The sequence below is a fragment of the Colobus angolensis genome, unplaced genomic scaffold, assembly GCF_000951035.1.
Source record: "Colobus angolensis palliatus isolate OR3802 unplaced genomic scaffold, Cang.pa_1.0 Scaffold177, whole genome shotgun sequence".
NCBI classification, from domain to species: domain Eukaryota; kingdom Metazoa; phylum Chordata; class Mammalia; order Primates; family Cercopithecidae; genus Colobus; species Colobus angolensis.
In genome coordinates, this window is record NW_012114899.1 from 312921 (window position 1) to 329350 (window position 16430).

Consider the following 16430-nt stretch of genomic DNA (forward strand, 5'->3'; position numbering starts at 1 on the left):
TTATGATGAAGTTAGCTATTCATAAAAGATTAAAAATTATTTCACTAGTATTCTAACCAAAAAGCAAACAAGTGGTATCTTTGAAAGTTTTAAAACAATTACATTTCAAGTATTTTACAGGAGCCTGCAGTATTTATTTCCAAGACCAACAACCTCAATCTGTCCAAATTCTCTTTAAATCAGGGGTCATTAAATGCTTTAGCATTTGTAAGGAAGGGTATAAGCTGAGGAGCCTTTCAAAATAGACCAATTTTATCAGCATTTCATAACCTTGCAGGAAAGCCTGACCCTATACAGAGATTAATTATTTTGAACAGTCTCAAAATTCTTTTGCAGTTCCAGGATTTGTGGACTTGATAGTATAGAAAGAAATTTAACGGTATATAAGAGGACTCAAATTTTCCTCTGAATGCTAATATTAACTGGATAATATTAATCACAACACTTCCCCTTTCTGGGCCTGTTTGATCATCTATAAGAAACATTCCTGGAAAGGGGAAAAAAAAAACCACCATTGACTTTAATCCATATCTAGTTTTCTAATGCTGTTTCAATTTAAACACAAATGCTACTGTTTAGTAAAATATGGTCAACAGCATCTGCTCCTACATTTCTTTTTGCCTTTTTAAATAAACACAGAGATAAAGAAGGTAGGAACACATTAGGATACTCCTTTAGATCCTGTGAATAATTCATCCAAAATATGGTCTAAGTACATTAACTAAGCATGAGCCAAGTATAGTAGATTTCAGTTATTTATTTTGATTCCAAGATACAAAAAGTGATCAACTTCAGCAAAATTACTTAACTCTGAGTCTTAATATTATATAACAGCTAAACATAACAATTTTAATATTTACATTCTTACATCCTTAACACTCTATGTACAGATCTCCATTTTCTATTTACTAATAGCCCATCATCTCCTTTCACTTGGGGGATATTCCAACCTATACAAAGGACGGAGAATATACGGCGACTAGAGCAGTTCTACTAATGAAGTAGATACTATTACATTTTACTACATGATACTATAAACTTTGCATTTTATTTTCATAACTACTATTCTTGCTAGCTTTCATTCTGGCCCTACTTCACAAAACCCTACAGGACTTATGATTTCATCAAATAGTCTCTCCTCACCTCTGAAGAGAAAAAGAATTGATAGTATTACAAGACTGTAATGACTAGAATATCTTCCCGCTGGCAAATTTAAAATATGTCCTTACTTTTTCATTATGGAGCCTTCTCTTGGATTTAATTTGGACTGGAAACAGAAAATAAAATACAATAAAGTTTAAGTATCCTTGGGTTTTACTTTTATCTCTGAACATGATGAGATGGACTGTCCCAAGTCCTTCTTAAATGGCAAGTTCTCACCATCAGCAGAGCACAGCCAAATATTCTGAAGAAGCAGCTACATCAGACAGGGTATGTATGCATATGTGTGTGGCTGGGAGTGTGTAAGAGGGAGAAAAGAGGGAGAAAAAGAGACCACATGTGAGAGCACAGTTAAGTTGGAAAGTCTAGACCATTACAAAAACTGTTCCAATTAAAACTCCTGATTATATCGTCTACTAGGCTATTGACTGTAATGCTAAACAAATAAAAATGTCACACAGTTGAATGGTGAAGGCAAGTATTTAGAAAGAGTCAAACATACTTGTAGCATGAAGAAGAATAAGACTGTTACAATACCTCTATCAAATACTTTTATCCATTCCAAAAAAAACCCTGACATTAGAAAAATAATAATAAAGGTCACAAAAAGATTGGAAGTACCACCTTTCTTCAGATATGATTTCTCAGTATAGCCGGCTACTAGTTTTCATCAAATGCAAGCAAGGTGACACAATCAAGGAAACATTCCCATTTTGGAATCCTTTTTGGAAACTTCAGAAAACATTAACACTTTCAAAATGGTGAAGTTTCTTTACCAAAAAACTTCTCCTGAAGAAACCTCAGTATACTGTAGGCAGATAGTACACCTTACTGCCAGAGAACACATCTGATATTGTGGCACTGGTAAAGACAGCAGCTCTCCATGTCATGGTCACCCACTGCTTTCTTCATCAGTATGCACTAGGGTGCAAGACTGTCATCAATCCTGAAAGAAATCTTATCTCTTGTTGTGAAAGTATTCTACTGTTTCAAGTGCCAACCCTTGAATAATCGCCTGTGTAAGAGGATTTGTCATGAAAAATCTACTATTGTGAAAGTTGCCAGATTCATGAAAGCCAAGACTTTCCATCAAGAGCTTCTTGAGAGGTTTTGTCAAGAAATGGGAGCTCTATGAAGTTCTCTGCTATATGTAAGTTCACTGCTTTCAGAAGACAAATTCTACAGCCTGATACTGTTGTTTACAGGGTAAAATACACTCTTTTTAAAGAGTTTAACTCTTCAATCTTGAAAGTAAAATACGGAGTCATAATCTTTTCCTTCCTAACACACTATTAATGATACAGATCTTGCCAAAAATGATCTCAGTAACTTGAAGGCAAAGAAAATGATGCAACATGAATTTATCTGAAGAGCCTTGGAGAATTCTTATTTCTTGACAAGTCTACTTTCATCAGGTAATAGAATCTTTAGATTCCATTTACTCTTTTTTCTTTTGTAAAATAGCATTTTCAGCACTTTTTACCAAAGTCAACACTGATTGGATATCAAAGATTGGATACAAAATTTGCAAAGTCAAAGAGCATAGTTTCAACTTGTTATTTTAAAAGTTAAATAGCAGTATTTTCATTAAAATTTCATATTGAACAGAACTAAAGCTTAATTTTGGTTAATCTGTACCACTTAGATTTATTCACTGCTCTCAGGTAGTGGCCACTGGTTTTTGCATGAAAAAAAGTGACATAGTTTTCATGAAGGTTCTTTTACATTCTGTTTAAAATAATATATTTCAATGTAATAAAAACTATGTGCAAAATTTTATGTACACTACGTACATTTTTTGGTGGGAGAACATTTATACCTTCCATCAGACTTCTAAAAGGTATGTGACACAACTTAAGACCCCCTGGCTTAAATCTAGTGTTCTGTGCCTCCACATTACAAAATTTTTCTATTTTATTACAAAAATTGTTTTACCTGACTTTTTTTTCCACTACCAAGTTATCTGCTGCTAATCAACTCGGTTTTAAACTTCTACCATCGCTTTTGCTCCTGCATTTTAAGTTTTTTTTTTTTTTGAGATGGAGTCTCGCTCTGTCACCAGGCTGGATGGAGTGCAGTGGCATGGTCTCGGCTAACTGCAACCTCTGCCTCCTGGGTTCAAGCGATTCTCCTGCCACAGCATCCTGAGTAGCTGGGACTACAGGTGCGCACCACCACACCCAGCTAAGTTTTGTGTTTTTAGTAGAGACGAGGTTTCACCATATTGGCCAGGATGGTCTTGATCTCTTGATCTTGCAATCCGCCCGCCTTGGCCTCCCAAAGTGCTGGGATTACAGGCGTGAGCCGCTGCGCCTGGCCTATATTTTTAATCAGTAAAAGCAATTGTTTCCCTGCAGATGATAATGGGATAAATCAAAGTAAAAATCTTTAGATCCTCAGCTCTATAATTCATGCCAGTGCTATCATTCCAAGGTGCAAACAATATGCAGAAATGTAAGGCAATCTACCACAATCTTCAACATTCACCAAAATTATGCACTAATGTAAGATTCAATTTTATAAACTATCAACAATAAATAGTACTTTGGCATCCTCATACATAATGCAAAAAAAGTCACAAAGGGTAAGGAAATAAGACATGAGAGAGGGGTAAAGGAACAAGGAATCAATGCAACTACACAGCTTTAAATGATTAATATGATCCTTCTATTTCTGTTTACAGCTGAATTAAGAAGAAATTAGCTTAACATGAAGGAGAACTCTCTAAATGAGTTTTTCTATCTGTCTGGAGGGGCTTAGGCTTTGTCCCTCTTAGAGATGGAAAAATGAACAAAATCTCTTTGTATTAAATTTTAACATGTTTTGCCATACTTACCACCCAAAGAAATACATCAACAGCAAAATTAAATCACTGTAAAAGTTCTCCCAACAGTTTTCTTTTTGCTTTCAGATGTACTATAAGAATCAAATTTGTCACTGATTTTTCAATATAGTCCTTAGTTTTCTGATCAAAGAATCAAGAATCTTCTATTAATCTAACTATATTTATGAATATTCTTATAAAAGAATAATTTTTATGTATTATAAAAGTTCACACTTTACTAGGTAATGGTATTTTATCCAAAGGCATTCTATGCTCAAACAAGCTTCAGAAATATAAGCTTATTTTTGATAGCTTTTTAAAAATGTTATTTTAAAAGAATTTTATGAGACCAAATCTGCAATACAGTTAATGGGTAACATGTGCTAGTATGATACGAAAATGGTAGCGTGAACAGAAAAATGAAATCAATCCGTCATTTCTCATATAGAAATTGAGGCAGCAACTGATTTAAAAATTTAGAAGAAATAAGGATTAGCAACTATTTTTAAAAACTGTTTTCTAGGGACTGAGGGTGGGGAGGGAGGGACAAAAGATAAACAAGATCTGAAGATCTATTGGACAGCACAGTGACTATAGTTAATAATAACATTGTTTAATTGAAAATTGAAGCTTGTAGATCTTAAATGCTTTCACCTTGGAGGGAGAAGAATAATTATGTGAGGTGATGAATATGTTAAGTAGCTTGACTGTAGTGATCATTACACAATGTATACATACATACATCAACAGATCATATTATACATTGTATTTATATATAATTTTTACTTGTCAATTACACCTCAATAAAACTGAAGGAAAAAAAAAAAAACCCCAAAATCTGTTTTCCAATAAATTTTCAGATCTAGGAAGAGGAAAGGAAAAACATCAAAAAATAACTTACCTTTTTGTCTCTGGTCCTTACTTCCCCATAGAAATCTAGGGCCTCTTGTGCCTTTAAAAATTTGCCCCGATGTAATAAATATGCACAAATCATTACACCAGTTCGTCCCTTTCCAGCTTTACAGTGAATTGCTGCAACATGATTGTCATCTTCACTTAGCCATTGGTCAAGATCTTCACAAAAGGGTTTGATCAGTTCTAGCTGTGGTGGGTTATGATCTTCAAAAGGATATTGTGCAACTGTGGTAAAAAGATAACCTCAGAATAAGAAAAAAAACTCCTGAATTTTTAATTACAAGTAGGTTAACTTTAGAAATGTTGCATACAAACTTAACAGGTATTTAAAAGAAACACTAGATTCCAGAGAAAAATAATGTATTGCTTAACTTTCTAATTTTTAAATAGAAAACAGTCTCTTGATAAGTCTTACATATAATCATTAAGGAAGGCAAGTATTATTTTCCCCCATTTTATTCAGGAGGATATATTCTAGGAATTTACACTATACGGACTGACAGCATAGGTCACATATTAGAGGTACAGCTAAATCCAAAATGAAATGTCACATGGACATTTCATCAGGACTCTCAATGCAAAAGGAATACTATTTATAGTATTTATTTCATCATCACAAAACATATTCCAAAGACAGAATAGATTACTAATAAACTATGGAAAGAACTGCATATTACATTTCATAAAATAAAAATGCTAAGTGTGTTATTTAAAGGTGGTCTTGCAAATGTTAGTGTTGTATACACATGTAAATCATTAGGGAATCCAAGTACTATTTTCCGCCATTTTCTGCAGGAGAATACATTCTGGGAATTTACGCTCAATGGACTGGTAGCATAGGTCACATACAGAGACATGTGAAGGCATACACCAGAGAAATTACTTACAAAATGTATATAATTGTTATCAAAGTTTCAGGTCTTCTCACATGAATTATAAGAGTCCAAGACTTCTCTGTTCACTATAGTCAGAGTTGAGGTTTTTAAGAAACCTTGTTTAGGAACAGGACTATAGATATATCACTATTAATTGTTCTTAATAGTTTCTACCTTAGTTCCACTCTATTAAGATCCTTAAAAACCCTGACTGCTATTCAACGTACTATCCTGTGTTACCTAAATATGTGAGAAGTATGTCTTATATCTCCAATCAAGTCACTCATAATATGGTACAGGATACAATCAATTATCCTTTGGTGTGACAGGACAGCTCTTCTGGTAGACAATGACTATCATTATAGGGAGTCAGAAGGACAGCTTTCACTTAGTCATCTGCCTAACTCCATTTTCCCAATGGTACACAAAAACCTTCAGGAAAACCTGTTAAATGTCTATTTAAAGCAACACAAACCTCAACTAAAGCCTGCTTTGCCTAGTAAGCAACAACCTAAATCTACCAAAAACAAAAACAAAACGTTCTTAGTGAATCTATACCAAATCTCAATCGTGAGTGATTTAGAATTTTCAAACCATCTGTCTGAAAGTCCATTCTAGATTTTCAGGAGGGATCAATGGCAAATACATCAATAGTAGCTCATGGCACCCACTTTCTCTTTTTGACTATCACAGCAGCATCTGCCAAGCTTCTCAACTCTTCAGTTCTCTCATGGCTTAAAGTGTCAGGTCATGGAACTGAGTTATATTTCACAAATAAAAGTGAAAGTTTTTGTGGGCTCCAAGAATTAACTTATGTCTGAAGCAGAATTCATTTAAAGCAATTCCCTCCTCTCATCCATCACATTTGTTATACCCTTTCCTACCTTTTACGTCATTCCTCAACACAGAAGAGTTAAGTAGTTCTGCTTTCTCCCTATAGTTGCTTACTATTAGACCTACTGCTTCAAACAGTAGGTAAACCCTCTCCTTATACTATTTTTAGTCTAGGAATTTTCCTAATTCTTAGTCTCCTCTGCACTTCAGTCTTCCTGACAATATTAATAGCTTTATGCAATACTTTTTTCCTAAAAAAACAGCAAAATTAAATTTTTTTGAAAATTTTTAAGATACTTCTTAAGATAAATATGTATCTCACTCAATAATCTAGATGACTTATTATTATGACAGTTAAGATATAGTCTATTGGGTTTAAGTTATACAGCATAGTAGAGTACATTCATACCTACCTCTGCAATTAAATTTGGCGGTGTCATAATGTCTTTCAGCACAACTAAAAGAAAAGTTTAAAAGTGATATAAAGTTATCTTTTGCATTCAGGAAGGAAAAAAGTACTAATATTAACAAACATTGCCTGAATCTTTATAATGTGACACATATTATGCTGTTTAATATGAATTATTTCATGTAATAACAAGAATTCTATTAAGTAGACACTGTTATCACCCCCATATTATAATAATAAAACCAAAGCTTAAAAGATTAAGTGTATGCAATTAGAGCTAATAAATTTGCTTACAAAACTTGTGATGCCACTAATATAGAGTACTGCAAATTCAGGTGCTTCCATGCTTTCAAATTTCCTTTATGAAAAATTTGCATGCTATTGTAATTTTTTTTTTTATTTTACAAGTACCTATAAACAACTGACTAGTTTCAATAGTATCTGTATCTCATAGTTAAGCATACATAATTCTCAAACTATTCTTCAAAAAGATATATGTTAAAAATAATAAAAGCATAAGGATAGTAAAGAAAAACTGAATGATGTTAATCTACTTGGACACAATGCTTACCATTTTTTTAAAACAGACCTTTCTCCCTGTTGAAAAGCCAATAGTCACCTTTTACAACAGTCTCTCAGGTTGCAAGTTTTAATTACAGTATGAGAGTAATGAAAGAATAAGCAAAAGCAATACAGAATAGTAAAATGCTGACTTGTCATTACTAGAGTATGCTAACATTTGTCTTAATAGCAGTGATATGTTCGTTAGTATGTACTGGCTTTCTAATAATTAACAGCCCATGTTTACAAACAATACAAGGCTCAGACAGAGATCTTATGTATCAGTGTGGCTAGCAGTAGCCTGGTAACTCCAATTACTATGCAAAACAATTTTTTAAAAAGTTATTTAAAATAAAATCTTAGCATTTTAAAACAAATAAAGGTCCATAGATCCTTAACCTGTAATTTCAATGTCCCAAAAGCTCAAAATATCTAACACTTTCTCTTAAGTTTTACGGTAAACTCAACTACAGCAAATCCTGATCTGAAGTAATAAGACTGTATGTAATCTTCAATACACTTAGAGTGAAGAGTGAAACATTTCATTTCAGGTATTGACCCACCTCCCACTGGCGTGTTTATGTAAAAGTATATGCATCTGTGTTACCTTTTGAAAACTAAAATTTCTGAAAATGGAAACACTCCTGGCCCCAAGAGTTTCAAATAAGTGATTGTGAACCTGTATTGTACATTTAGAAACCCTGAAAACATCTATATAGTTTCTCTACTTTAAAGGAAATTCAAAATCAAATTCACATGAAGGTTTAACTAATTATAAATAAACTGAAATGCATTGGTTTCTAACTGGTCAGACCTAAAATAAAACAACTTTCATATTACCACTCAAAACAAGCTTTTCCTTTTTAGTATAATTTAGTATATTGAATTTTTTTAGAAAGAAAATGCATTTAGTAATGACATATGCACACATATGCATCCTTGCTAATAATTTCATACCCACTGATATGAAAAACAGGAAGAAGAGGACTGACAAAGAAGACAGTCACACTTTACACTTTCTTTGCTACAGATAAAAGAGGAGAAATTGTCAATAGTGAAGAATTCATAATGGAGTATTTTATAAGGAATCAGAGATGTAGGACTAGGAAACAGAATCTAAGAAGCTGGTCTCATGACAGCACAACAGAAAATAAACGTTAGTTTTGTGCAGCTTCAGTTCTCTAAACTTCCCCTACTTTCTCAGAATCCCAGAACATGTGGTTTGACAAACACTCCTTAAGATTGCCTTAATAAAAATGGCTCTCAAATATTACTGTTAAGAGAACTATATGGACGGAAAGTGGAAGTAATGACTACTAAGTGTCAACTAGATGAACACACCTTACAAAGACTTTCCACTTTTTTTGTTTCATCCTCACAACCACGTGATAACTGCTAATATTATCTTCATTTTATATAGGAGAAAGCTAAGATTTAAGAGCATTAAAAAACTTGCCCCAAATAACAGTATACAAATGAAAGAGCCAGAACTCAAACTCAGTATCTCTGAGTACAAAAGTCAAACTTTTTCTACTACTGTTCCATAATTCTACTTATAATAAAAAAACAAAGTTTTACATACAAAAGCAATAACAAATTTTAGTCAAAGCCAGCATTCCTACAAGAGCAGTATCTGTCATAAATGACAGAACCAACAGTGACAATAAAAAGCAAGAAAAAAGTTATGAAAATCTTCACAGGTAAACATAGCAAATATGGGAGCAAATATAACGGGACTGGTCATGATAAATGTGCTCAGGGAATGGGGGTTGGTAGGATAAGGATGAAGACTTTCTTCTTAAATTAAAATCTCTGATAAATGCCCTCCTTCCACCCACCACCTACCCAGTTTCTTTTAAATTCTTTGTGGTTTGGTAGTGATAAGTCTCGCAACAAACTAAAATTAAAGATACACAAATGGCAAGTGGGGTTTAACCATTTAAATTTAACCATTTATATTTCCTTATAACTAAAACTCAAAAGATGCCATTACCTCATATTGGCTTATACGAGACAAGAGAAATGAATAAACATTTAAAGAATGAGTTTTTATGAAATAAGAGGCAGAAACTGAAGAAAGGAATAAGATTAACAGGAAAAGCTTCCACAGAAGTGAGACTTGCCATAGAATCAGCTAGGTAGGCAGGTCTCTTCTTTACTCTCTTCAATGAAGCTATCACCATCTTACAAAAGAAAACTCAATAGATAAAAATTAGTAAAGCTAAAGGTTTACCACAAAATGATAAAGCATGTCAAATAAAATATGCACTGAAATACAGTAAATACCTTTTAAAAATGAGTATACAGTGAACACTTAAATTCCTCAAAGGCAAGAAGTATAGATCTCTTTATTCACTATCTCCTCTTCCCCATTCCTACCAGATTATAGAGCAAAGAACAAAAATAAAATATACTTGTACAAAACAAACTTATTAATTCAATTAAGGAACAGTACACCTGAATTCGCTTAATGTTATGAATGCCTGAAGAAAACAGAGATATAAACAGATACAATTAATCAGAAAGTCCATATTAAGAACTCTTCTTCACCATGTATATAATAATTGCTGTAAAAGTTTTAACATACTATTAAATGTGGGTATGCCTAGTGTAAATATTTTAAGATCTTCAAATTATGTATGTTTGCAAAGACATATATATCACATGTAATACTATCCTAAAAATAAAAGAAATAAAATAGAACACCTGCAGCTTGCCAGACTCACTTACCCAGAACCAGAAATATAAACAGAGGTAAAAAAAAAGATAATGAAGATTGGAAAGTGACATTAGAACTCATAACATGCTATAACTTAGTAGTTCTAGGAACTTCTGAAGTCAGTAAAATTTGGAGGGGTTAAAATGAACAAGCAAAAAAGCAAAACATAAAGGGAATATTGGCATAAACAGTGGATGGTCTGCTACCATATGTACCTGTGTGACCCTGTTCAACTCACTTAACTTCTCTAGGCCTCAGATTGCCCATCTGTAAAATGAGAAGGTTGGACTAAATGATCTCTTTCAGGTACTCTCCAGTTCTGAAGGCCTATGATTCCATGTGGGGAAGGGGCATTAAAATATATGCATTAAAAGCTACCCTCAACTACTAGAGAGACTTCATTAACTTGGGAATCCAATGTTTGGGAATATAAAAACAAACAGGCAGTCAGGTTCCTAGGCTCTCTCCAATGCCAACTTTAACCATAAAAATGTAAGTGACCTACAATACTGATAGTACAGCTGAAGTCCTAAGTTCTTGAAGCAGGAAGTCACTACACACAGGAATGAAAAGAATTTCCTTCCCTTTTTTTGAATATATTAAACTAGAATAAAATTTTCAAAAAGGCAGAATTTGTCTTAGGTGTCCTTCAATCTCCATTCTGAGACTCTCTAAATCCCCAATTCTGATAGTCTAACCCTGAAGCGACTCAGTTTAATGGCTTCCAGCTTTTGAAAGTTCGTGTCCTTTTTTATTACTTAGATTCTGAATCCAGTTGTGCAAAAAGTACAAAGCTTTGTGGTTTTTCTTTTCCTCCAAAGAAACACTGTGGTATCTGGAACAAGGCTCTTTGTAGGAGAGGTTTATCAGGAAAAGAGAAAGACCCCTAAATGCATAGATCATTTGTAAGCTGGGCCCACTAAGTTTCCATAACACCTTTTACTTTCTTTTATCTTGTTGCCTATTGCCACCGCGATTCTCTCCCACACTCAACACACAGACACCACAATCTGATGATAATGAATTCACTGCCATATTCTAAACACTTTTATGCCAACAAGCTTCTTACTATGCCATTCCTTTGGCCTGTAATGTCACTTCCTCTCCTCTCCTTGGCTTGAAAGTCAACTCTTACTGGTTCTTTTCACCCTAGCTCAAACATGCCTTCCTTTATGAAACCTTCTCTATAAGGTACAATTACTATTGCCAGTATTCTCTTCATTGCAACCTTCTATACAAGAGTTACTTCTGTAATGCTTTGTCTACCTTTTACATTAGAATGTAAGCTACTTGAGAACGGGAACTACATCTTATTCACCTCTGTACGCACCCCTCAACAGGTTTTGTGATATCTAATAAGTGATAAGGACTTAACAAACATTTGTTCCTTCATGAATCTGAGAAAAATCAGTGAAAATTTACTGAGAGTAACAATATCGATGTCCACTCCACTCTAAGTACTTCTGGCGTTTTATCACACTAGAAAGATCACTAAATTACAGATAAAAAAGGAACACCCCACAAAACAAGAAGGCACAGAGAATCTTTCTTTCTTTTTAGTAGAAGTTTAAATGCCCACTGAAGGCAGAAGTGAATCTTATTCTTCCATTTGATAAACTCTATAGAAAAATTGTAACTATGGATTAGTATGTGTAACTTTACATTAAAAATTTTTCCTATCTATAATTTATAGATATCACATGGGAAAGATAAAGTCAGGTAGAAAAATAACACGTTTTATGTGCCGATTTTTAAAAATCAGAAAATGGTCAATATTTCGAGAAGGAAAGACAGTCTTCAAGGGCAAAAATAGTTAAGTTTTTTCTTCCTTCCTTCCTTTTTACCTTTTCACATCTCTACTCCCAAAGTCAAAAGAAAAACAAAAAGTTAAAGATAAGGTCAACTAGCTCTATCAATTAGGTGGGCAGTCCTTAAAACTCTGTCCTAGACAAGACAAGCCAACTAATTCAGCAATCTTAAATAACTTATGTTATGTACAGTTAGAGAATGCCCTAACAGCTTTTTCAGTCAATAGCTCTAGAGACACAGGATAAACAAAATTATATTCACTCTAAAGTATACCCCCATGGAAGATGCTATTAGTGCTTTAACAGAAGCTCTGCTGTGAATTACACTTCAAATTACCACACGGTTATGGGCTCAAATATGGGCTAGATGCCAAGTCATTTAAAGCAGATCAAGTAACATGAATCTGTGCCAACATTGTTTTACCTCATCACTACACTTTCTAAATGATCTAACAATGCTCTCGGACTTCTTGAATTAATTGGTTTAGGAATACAATTCTGTTAAAATATATCTTTAACTCTACCTCACTCTAACAAGCAAGTAACTTTCACTTAATAGTTGTTTCAGAAGATATTTGCAAGCATACAAATAAGAAAACATACTTACAGATTGTATATCTTGTAATGGTTTTTATGCTTTGAATCCAAAAACCTTAAAATAAAACAAACAAACAAAAAGCCACCATTAACAAAAATGAGCTAACATTTGAAATTACATTAATACTATCGAGAAAAACCAAAAGACAGATTTTCTTTTTCCTAATCTCAAATACCATTTAAGTGAAAATAAATAATCCAACAAATATCCCTCCATGGGTTTAGATGAGTAATCGTCATTGTTAAATAATTATTACATTACACAGATTTATACAATCTGAAGTAAAGCCAGAGATTTTCAGAGAATATTTTCATAATCTTCTATCTTCAACCTAACATAATGAGATTGAATACTAAGACATAACTTCTTTAAAAAGTATTAGCATTTAGTGCAAGTATACGTAGCTCATACAGGTTTACAAGACAGTCATAATCAAGTACTCTTAAAAACAACCCTGAAAATTCAGACATCATTTTCCCTTCAAACTAAAAACTTTTGATATTTGAAAATCCACGTACTATTTATTCTGTACAAAGGTATTAAGCATTTCCATATATATATTCCATTCAACCCTCACAAACATCTGAGAGATAGAGCTTATTAACATTATACAGAAGAGGGAGGTAGGTCTCAAAGAGATTACAGCACTCGCCCAAGGTCATGTACAGCCAAGAAGTCAAAGAATCAATACCAAAGACCTTTCCCTCAAGATAGTTATAAAAGTAAACAACAATTACAGCTAACATAAGCACTTACTATATGACAGCACCTCAGGCATATAAATTGTTTAATCCTCAACCCCATAAGATAGACAAAAGAAGGGCTAGAAGACCATAAAGCTGAGGAATTAACAGAATATATAGAATAAAAAGACAAATGAAAATCAGAACACTAAACAAAAACTAAGAGTTCAGGATGTTCAATATTATATTAGGAGTTCCAGAAACAGAGAACACTGAGAAGAAACTGAAGACATAACTCGAGAAAAATACTCAGATCTGAAGGATGTGAGTTTTCAAACTGGAAGGGTACACGAGTACCTGGCAAAACAGATGAAAATAAGACTGAAATAGAAGCACACATATCTTATGAAATTTCTGAATACCAAAGAAACAGAAGACCCTAAAAGCTGCCAAAGAAACAGGTTTCATAAAAGAATCTAGAATCAAAATGACATTATCCTTTTTAACAGCAATACTAGCAGCTAAAAAAAAATTGGTCAAAACCTTCTGATTTTGAGGGAAAACTCTTCTCAGCCGAGAATTCTATACCAAGCAGACTATTAATCAAGTGTGACTATATAATAAAGGCATTTCAAAATAAGCAAAAATCTCAAATAATTTTGCTTCCCATACACTTTTTCAGGAAGTTACTAAAGATGTGCTCCGCCAAAACAAGAGTGGGAAACCATGAAAGAAGATGACAGTTTCCAAGAACTGAAGAATCTAACCCACAAGAGAGGAAAAGAAAATCCCTAGAGTAATGGTGAAGGGACATCTTGAGTAGAAAGCCATACAGCAAGCCAGGAAGAACAATTAGCCCAGACTGGGGGAGATCAGAAGGCACCTGGAAAAGATAAAATTGATGTAATGCCAAATGTGCTTAAACATGTTGAGAGATTTATACAATTAGGGGTAAGTTTATGAATTAAAGCTAAGAACATTTAAAACTAATTTTTTTAAAAAAAGAGAGAGACAACTGTTAAGTCCAGGAAAAACAAAATATGCAGGAAAAAAGTCACAATGTATTATATCACTTAACTATGAATGGCATTTATCTAGTTATAATCCCATGAAAGCTCAATATTGATATAACCAAAATTATAATGTAACTACTGGCAGGAGTTATAATACAATTACTGGCAAGAAGAAGGATGAGGAGGAAGTCTGAAATATGTGTGTGGTGAGGTGGAGAAAAACAGTATATGAACTTGAATCTGAAAAATTATGTTACAAAGTAGTGCAAGCAGTATTTGTAACTGTCACCAACATAAATTATATAATTTTATATCACACTACAGTTGTTGCAGATACGTTACCATCCTTAAAAACAAAGAAACATAGTGCCCCTTGCTTTCAGCATGGTGGCTCTTCCCTGATACAGAAGGAAATGGAATTCAAGTAGAACACAGAATTCACTGAGGTAAACAGGAAGAGATAAGACTGTTAAGGCTGCTGGAGTTTGGACAGCGAGGGACTAAGAATTTCGTATGGATTTCATCTCAGGTCCTTGGCTGGGGGCTGGGCTGTCTATGTGCAAGATCTGAAAGCATAATGGAGATTGTCGACACCAGAGGTAACGAAATATAATACTGGGAGAAGTTGGAGTTCTGGCCTATGCAGAGTGGAAGAGACCTCATGGAACACCCCAGATACTTAGCTGAGACATTGGAAAGGGCAACCTCGAAGTAAAAACCAAATCTGAAATAGGCCTGCCTTAACAAACAGAAATAGGCCTGCCTTAACAAACAGAACCAAACCTGACAATACTAAATCAACTGTCAATTTAAATGCCTGACAAAATGAAACTCAGCACCCTTAAAGGAAGTAACAATCCAGACTCCCTACATTTCAATATACAATTAAAATTTACTAGATAGGCAAAGCAGAAAAACATGACTTATTACAAAGAAAAAAGAGCAGACAATAAAATCAAGACTCCAAGATGAACCAGATGTTTGAACTAACAGACAATGTCTTTAAAACAGTTACTATAAATATGTACAAAGATGTTAAAAAAAAATGATTACAATGAGTGAAAGATGGAAAGTCTCTGCAGACATAGAAAATAGAAAAGACAGCAATTTGAGGCCTCAAAAGTACAATATCTGAGAAAAAAAATCTATTGGATGATCTCAACAGATCGTAGACTGCCGAAGAAAGGCATGGCAGATTGTATTTTCCAAAAATTCATTTAGCAAATATTTATCAAGCACCTACTACTGTGGGCATAGTGGCAACAGAACTCGAAGTAATGACAATCATAATAACGAATGCTTCCAGCAGCCTGAGAAACCCAATGGAGAACTAGCTTTTGGTATCTCATTTGGAAAACAGCCTAAGGACTTTGGACAGCTCCCACCAATCCTAAAATAAATGAAACAAAAATCAGCATCTGAAAAAGCAAAATAATTATTTATTTGCTACTTTTTCCCATGGCTAATTCGCTATTTGGTAACCATATATATTTCCCCTTAGTCCATTCGCACATTGCTATAAAGAACTACCTGAGACTGGGTAATTTAGAAGAAGAAAGGTTTAATCAGAGGCCTCAGGAAACTTACAATCATGGCGGAAGGCCAAGGGAAAGCAAGCATGTCTCCCAGGCAGGAGCAGGAGGAAGAGAGAGAGCAAAGGGGGGAGGTGCTACACACTTATAAACTAGCAGATCTCAGGAGAACTCTTTCGCCAGACAGCACTAGGGTGATAGTGCTAAAACCATTACAAACCACCCCCATGATCCAATCACCTCCTACCAAGCCCCTCCTCCAACACTGAGGATCACAACTCCACATGAGATTTGGGTAGGGACACAGAGCCAAACCATATCACCCCTGCTGCATTCATGTTTAATCAACATTTGATCTCAGAACCCTAGTGTAACTACAGCTGTTACTGCTGTTACTAACACATAAATTTACACATAAATCATCCCTGCCTTAATCCCATCAACACAAGCAAGCTCCAAACATTTCAATTCTTAACCACGGCCTCCTGACCAACTTCA

General features: G+C 34.1%; 1 protein-coding gene across 1 annotated transcript in view; it reads right to left on the bottom strand.

The window, feature by feature from the left end:
• Positions 1–16430, bottom strand: part of PTEN (phosphatase and tensin homolog) — a 104322-nt gene that overhangs the window by 30961 nt on the left and 56931 nt on the right. The window contains exons 3-4 of the mRNA XM_011938741.1: positions 7023–7066; positions 4887–5125 (exon numbers count right to left, since the gene is read on the bottom strand). Coding sequence (XP_011794131.1) covers positions 4887–5125; positions 7023–7066 — 283 coding nt within the window. The remainder of the gene's footprint in view (positions 1–4886; positions 5126–7022; positions 7067–16430) is intronic.